We start from the raw sequence: 7,211 nt of genomic DNA, 5'->3' as shown, positions 1-7,211 counted from the left end.
AACTTTGAGAACCCCTTATATAAATTCATGAATTCAGACACTTGAATGAAACAGACAGTAAAAAAGGTGCACTTAATTGTAAATAGTGAGTGATTTAGGACACAAATGTGGAACCAGGCTAATGCAATATGTTAATATCTGGTAGTAAACATACATGTAAACTGTCCAGTAAGCAGCAGTAAATATTGTGAAGCATTAGATGCACATTAATCAAGTGTTCACACCAAAGAACAACACCAAACTCTTCACCAAAACAATGTACAGTATTTATTCTGTTCATTTATACAAGTCTCAACTTGGAACGTCAACAATCTATAGTTCAAAAAATAGATTTCATAGAGGATTTTTGCCATTACAGATTCATCCAAGCCTTTCTAATTTTGTACATATTTTAAAGGAGGTTCTGAACAGAACTCTTTATAATCCAGCGACTGACGTTTTCAGAACGTTAATTTAACTTCAGCTATAGTGTAAAAAGCTTTTAGGACTAAATTTACTGTTAAAACAAACTATGAGCTACGAGGACAAAATGATTATTATTATTATCATCTAGAGGAGGATTCTGGAAAAGCTTTCCACACTTTAATCCAAATAAACACAACAATAAAAATCAAAGGAGGCCAGAAATCAAAGGTTGGTGTGTTTCGGAGGAGTCTCTCTCGTTGTTTTGTGTTCGATGAAGGAGGGAAGACGATTGTTCAGCTGGAGGAAGAGAAAGAAATCCTGCCGTCTTCTTCTGTTCATCTTTAATTTGACTTCTTCTCTCCTGGAGAAACAACAGGAGAGAAAGGGTTAATTTACACTGGCGAGTTCAGCTGTTTCAGTATATCAATCATCTAAAATCAATCGATCAGTTACAAACCACTGAGTTCATTTACTCATCAGTCAGGTTTCTGTTGTCATTATTATGTTTTTACAAATATTTGAGCTAAAATTTGCAGCTTTGTCAGCAAAGCCCTGATTGTTTGATGGTTCTAAAGATGATCTTTCCAGATGTTCCTGTGGTGTGAGGTATGTTAAGAGTGTTTTTTACATCCCCCGATCGGCTCAGAAGTCCATCATGGCCGCACCGATTTCAAATGGTAAATATTAAACATGTTCAATATTTACGATGGGATATCCTGTTGTGTGTGAGGAACCCTGAGGACAGCCGATGACGCAGAAAGAACGATAGCCAATAGAGAACCAAGCAGACTGACGAAGGAAGGACAACCACCGCCGTCATGGCGGCCGCGGCTAACGCATGAGCTAATGCTAAACGTGAAGCATAAAGTAGTAGTAAGATGGAGCTCAGAAATGGAGGAGCAACTTGTTGATTAGTGTTTATTTAACGTGTCTCCATGACTTCATCCATCCTTCCTAAATTTTCAGTACAAAGTAAAAACTAACATCGCTAATTCTTCCTGCCCGTCGTCCGCCATGTTTGTTTACAGTAAAGTCATGTTTGATCGCCAGATATTTTGTGAGATTAAATCAAATAAATCAATGTTGACTTCTGGTTTCACACGGGACATGAACAGCGGTCTCCTGGTGAAGGTCTGGTGTTTTTAGACCTACCCGTCCAGCCCGACCTCCTCCCTACACGGCGTTCGCCGCACTTTATACTTCCTGGTTCACTATTATGTGTATCACATACAAATTAATATCGTGTTTACCATCATGAAACAAAAAGTGAAATTCTTGTCTATGTACACGAATCAATACATTCAATTTCGGGACTATTTAACGAACTGCTGTGTGACTGGGCTGTTAAAACTGTTTAAAACTGTTTAAAACTGCGACCATAATCTGGGAGAAAATATGTTTCCCTCAAGACGTAATAGAGAATACAGTTTATTTGTATGGGAACGTGATTTTGTGGGAGACAGGGTTGTAGACGCAGAGGGCCGTGACAAAGCGTTGGTATTTGACGTCCTGAGAATGAGAACGGGCTAAAATATCAGAGTTTTTCTCTGAGACAGAGAGATACGATGATGTCAGGGAGCGTTACTGTACCTTTAAACCATAAATATGATGATTTAAATCGCTTTGAAATTCTAATTCAAAATTGGAAACCAAATTTAATTTGGTGACATGAAGAATAATAAAATTCTCTTTTTAAGCCAAATAAATTTCTAGAGTGAAACCGTCATTGCCTTCAAATTATCCTATGAATATAATTTTTAGTGAATTAAATCAACTAATGAGAATATCTGAATGAATGAGAAGAGCTTTCAGCTCTCACCTCTGGTCTTCTTCACTTTGGGGGAGCAAGGTTTGGACACCGTGACGGTGGCTTGACACTCGGCGTTGAACAGCGCTCGCTTCAGAGTTCCTGACCGGCCCTTAGTGTTGGTGTCGGCGTCGCAGGATCCCCACGGGCCGAACTTATACTTACAGTCACCTGAGGGAAAAACATTTAAACCTTTAATCCTCATTCATACTAGATGATGAATCCACTATCGCAGCTCCACAACATGCAGCTCCACAACATGCAGCTCCACTACAGCGTCTTACTGATGTCCTTCTTCCAGTTGCAGGGGATCTTGCAGTGGATCTTGTCGGTTTGATCTTTGCAGGTGGCGTCTCTCAGACCGTCTCCACAGTCGCTGTGTTCTGGCACACACTTCCCGTACTGAGTCTCTGCAGCAGAGCACTCTGAAGCAGGCCGGGACTTCTCATGTTTACCACCTGGTGGAGCACACAGTCACATGATCATCAAAGAACGTATATCGCTAAGAAGTGTAATTCAATTATTCGTTACATTGCAACGTCAGCGCCCAGCAGCAGAGCTACGCTTCCACCATTTTGGATTGAAAGTGACTACCGGACGCCAGTAAAACGTCCGCCTACAAAGAGCCGTACAAAAGTAAAACTAAATTATTTCTATTCTATTGTCATATTTAATGTCTCTACCGAAATGTCCTGTGTTGAACAATGAAAATATTGTAAATATGCATACTGCTTTTGCCCTGCGTGTTAGTAAATAGCCTACAACTACATTAAATTCTGTTGATGTCATGCTACCAGCACTACTAGCTACTGGCCGATAGCCGGTTGTTTGAGAACAGAGACGTTAATACGTCCACCACGGTACAGGATGAAACTACATTTTCTCCGGTAGTCTGCAACCTGTATGAAATATGAAACGTGTTTCTGGAAACATCTTATGTAGAAATAATCCATGCAGTTGCTGAATCGGTGCGTCTCATACTAAAGGGAGCTTTGAGTCTCGGTATCAGACGTCAAGGGGCGTGACGAAGCGTCGGTATTTGAACCTGAAGACAGAAGTTAACACGTTTGATCTCCTGTTTTCCAGTTAAAGCTCACTGAGTTTCTCAGAAGAGTCACTCATTTTATCTTAACAGGAACAACTTGTTATCTCTCTCATTAACCTGCAACAAGCTGTGCATTCCTGTCATGAAATGCATTCTGGGAAACCTGCTGAAATGTCTTAAACCGGCATTCTTTCTAACAGCCAGCAGAGGGCGACTTCTCTGGTTGCTAAAAGAAGTCTGATTGTATAGAAGTCTATGAGACGAGATGGCAATGGCCAAAAATATATATAATATATTTAGTGTGAATTATATCATATTCAAGGGCTCTGCCTTACATTAGGCTTTAGTGAACTGACCCTGGCTGATCACATGATATTAGTGTTATTTAAATATCTGACCTTTGTGATTTTTGGCTCTTCTGTTGGCCTCGGTGGTGAGCGTCAGGGCCACGAGCAGCAGCAGCGTCACTGATATCAAACTTCTCATTCTGCAGACACACAAACATGAAAGTAAAGAGATAATCAGAGATGAACATCCATGATTACAACACAACCATAACGATGTAAACACACTGCAGCTGTGATGTAATGTTCAACCAGGAGCATCATAATGGAGCCAACTACCCAGGGCCGGAAGATTAAAAGTTTGTTTTTATCTGCAATATTACGATTATTATCATTATTAAAAAATATTATTACTGACTGAATGATGGTTTGACAGATTATTTTTTTCTCTTTCTAGCTATAATAATATTGTAAAACAACTTTAAAGAGACACAGAACAACTACAAAGAGACACAAATTGGCTACAACGATATACAAAACAACTACAAAAATACTACAAAGAGATGCAAAACAACCACAATGATACTACAAAGTGATGCAATACAACTACAAAGAGATGAAAAACAATCACAGTGATACTACAAAGTGATGCAATACAACTACAAAGAGACACAAAACAACTACAGACACTACAAAGAGATGTACAAACTACAGAGATGCAAAACAACTACTAAGATACTACAAAGAGAAGCACAACATCTGCAAAGAGACTACAAAAAGATGCAACAATTACAAAGATACTACAAAGACATACAAAAACTACTAAGAGATGCAAAACAACTACAAAGAGTCTACAAAGATGAACAAAACAACAGAGACTATAAAAGAGATGCAACAACTATAAATATACAACAAAGACATGCTAAACAACTACAAAGAGATGCAAAAAACTACAGAGACTACAAAGAGACACAAAACAACTACAAAGAGACTACAAACAGATGCAAAACAACTACAAATAGATGCAAACACTACAAAGAGACACAAAACAACTACAAAGATATTACAAACAGATACCAAACAACCACAAAGAGACACAAACAACCACAAAGAGATACAAAACAACTACAAATAGATGCAAAACAACTACAAAGAGACTACAAAGGGATGCTAAACAGCTACAAATATACAACAAAGAGATGCTAAACAACTACAAAGAGATGCAAAAAACTACAGACTACAAAGAGACACAAAACAACTACAAAGAGACTACAAACAGATGCGAAACAACTACAAATAGATGCAAACACTACAAAGAGACACAAAACAACTACAAAGATATTACTAACAGATACCAAACAACCACAAAGAGATGCAAAACGACTACAAAGAGACATAAAACAACTCCGGGGCTGTTTTTCTATTGCCTGAATTAACAAAGAAAGTTTATTATTTATTTTTTTATTATTATTTAAGTATTATTTGTTTTGCGGCTGACGTGATCTAGATGTTTAACTGTAATGTGATCCGACCCGGCTCGGTCTGCTCGGGCCAGATGGTTCACATTTTAGTCCAGATCAAATCTGCTCCCTTTTCAGCTCGGCCCCCCAAACCTCCGAACGCTAAGCCCAATAATCTGAGCATTGTAGTCGACGCAGTTTCAGCATCAGGATTATAGAAGTAGGCTAATGTATTCACATACTGCTCCTGTTCTCACCACACTGACCGCTGCTAGTATTATTATTATTATTCTGCTTTATGTCTCTGCTCATGATTAAAACGTTCCTTCACTGTTTACTGACGGCGACGGCATCCATCAGCTCAGAGAAATGTAGCGCGGGGCGAGAGGGAGAGTCAATTACCCATAAAGCACCTCTCTGCCTCTCTGTTGTTATTGTGCTGAGAGATGACAGCCTCCTCTTTCAGGCCTCCATTAAAGCAATGGTCCTCTTTCACATGTCAGCTGGCAGAGCAAATCCTGCTCCTCTCGCTCCTCCTGAGGCCTTTATGAGGAGAGAACGGGCTCTCAGCAGGCCTCCAGTCTGTCCTCCATCAATGAAGAAGAAGAGGAGGAGGAGGAGGAGAGGGGGGGCAGCAGCGTCTGAAAGAGCCCTTTAGATTTCCCCTCAAAAGAATACTGATTCATTGGCCCAAAACAAAGCCTCCTCTAGCCTGGTTTCATTTCTCTAAAGCTGAACACAGATTCCACGCCACGTCTTAGGAGCCGACCCCCCCCCCCCCCGCCACATAGCCCCCCGCCCTGAATAGAAACTCATCTGCATAAGAAAACAATGAAATCTCAGCATGAAGAAAAGGAGTGGGATGCTCCCTTTGGTTCAAAACTAGGAGCAACATTTAGAGGAAGTTCCTCCTGAATCTCAGAGTTCACTCTCACATCCGGACGCCAACATGAGACACACTTTAAAGTTTGTTTTCAGGGTCAGAAACAAAAATGTGTGAATGTTGGAGGTTGTGGCTGATCGCTGTGGCGAGGACATGAAGACATTTAACAGCTCAAACGTGAAAACAAATATTTAAAGATAATTCAGTTTTTGTTTTTCCCATTTTTTTTTTGCAGTTGGTAGAAAAGTGACTTTTGGAGAATGAGCTTTAGTTTAAATAAAATAAAAAAATCTGAAGCTATAAATGCATTAAGAACTTGAGTTGAGCTTCTCCAGCTGACTATAACAAACAACAACAACAACAACAACAACAGTATGAAACTGAGCCAGAGGATAAAACATCTGCACATCTGCCACTTCTATACATAATTTCTCTTTCTGGACCACGTAGAAAAACCACAGATTTGATTAGAACACTATTTATGTTATTATATTTTATTATTACTATTATAAAATTACATGAATAAACTCCATCCCAACAGTTCTGAACTTTCTTTCTTTTCTTTTTTTATTAACAATCACAAAACTAAACAAAGAAAAATCACGCAAAACCAGAAAAAACATAAAAATCAAACCTATTAAGCCACAAATATTAAAACAAACATTCTCATTTATCACCAACATAAGAATAAGAAAGAAGATAAATCCTACTCTTGACACACAAAGTAATGAAACTGCCTATCAGAAAATATATATGAGGAAAATACATTTATATATTCTCGGCTACAATAAACTTGTCCCGTGTTTTAAGTTATAAAATCCTTCCAAAATACAGTTTAAGTAACTTCTTCTTTCTGAATTCAAGAAATCCACCCTTCAGAATACACATCAGAATCAAGATTTCAAATATATAAATAATATAAGTTAGCTGAAAGATTATTTTATATTATAATTATTTTCATCACTGATTAATCTACAGATAAATTCATTAAAATAATTATAAATAAAAAAATTAAATAGTTGTTTTGCTTGTTTTATCCGACCAACAGTTCAGAAATATATTCAGTTTAATAATATCCAACATCATTTATATATCAATATAAATCCTCACATTTAAGAAAGAAGAAGCGTTTTTGCTTGAAAAAGTGACTCAAATGATTAATTAAATAAATATTAAAAAGTTGCAAATTAATTATCTGCTGCTCAGTTAATCATCTCATCTCTAATTATTAGTTTCTATAAATGAAAGCAGTTGCAGTGAAACGTGATAAAAAGATAAAAACTTACTTGCTGAGCTCAGAGGAGCAGCCGGTCAATCTGAGGAGTCG

General features: G+C 38.0%; 1 protein-coding gene across 1 annotated transcript in view; it reads right to left on the bottom strand.

Annotated features, from left to right (window-relative positions):
* Positions 1 to 244: 244 nt before the first annotated feature.
* Positions 245 to 7,211, bottom strand: part of LOC141766459 (midkine-like) — a 6,995-nt gene continuing 28 nt past the window's right edge. The window contains exons 1-5 of the mRNA XM_074633339.1: positions 7,171 to 7,211; positions 3,656 to 3,744; positions 2,497 to 2,670; positions 2,225 to 2,383; positions 245 to 766 (exon numbers count right to left, since the gene is read on the bottom strand). The exon at positions 7,171 to 7,211 is cut by the window's right edge and continues 28 nt beyond it. Of these exons, the coding sequence (XP_074489440.1) occupies positions 747 to 766; positions 2,225 to 2,383; positions 2,497 to 2,670; positions 3,656 to 3,743 (441 nt within the window). The 5' untranslated portion in view covers position 3,744; positions 7,171 to 7,211 and the 3' untranslated portion in view covers positions 245 to 746. The remainder of the gene's footprint in view (positions 767 to 2,224; positions 2,384 to 2,496; positions 2,671 to 3,655; positions 3,745 to 7,170) is intronic.

The sequence above is a fragment of the Sebastes fasciatus genome, chromosome 4 (assembly GCF_043250625.1).
Source record: "Sebastes fasciatus isolate fSebFas1 chromosome 4, fSebFas1.pri, whole genome shotgun sequence".
NCBI lineage: Eukaryota > Metazoa > Chordata > Actinopteri > Perciformes > Sebastidae > Sebastes > Sebastes fasciatus.
This window is presented reverse-complemented; position numbering and strand designations above follow the sequence as displayed.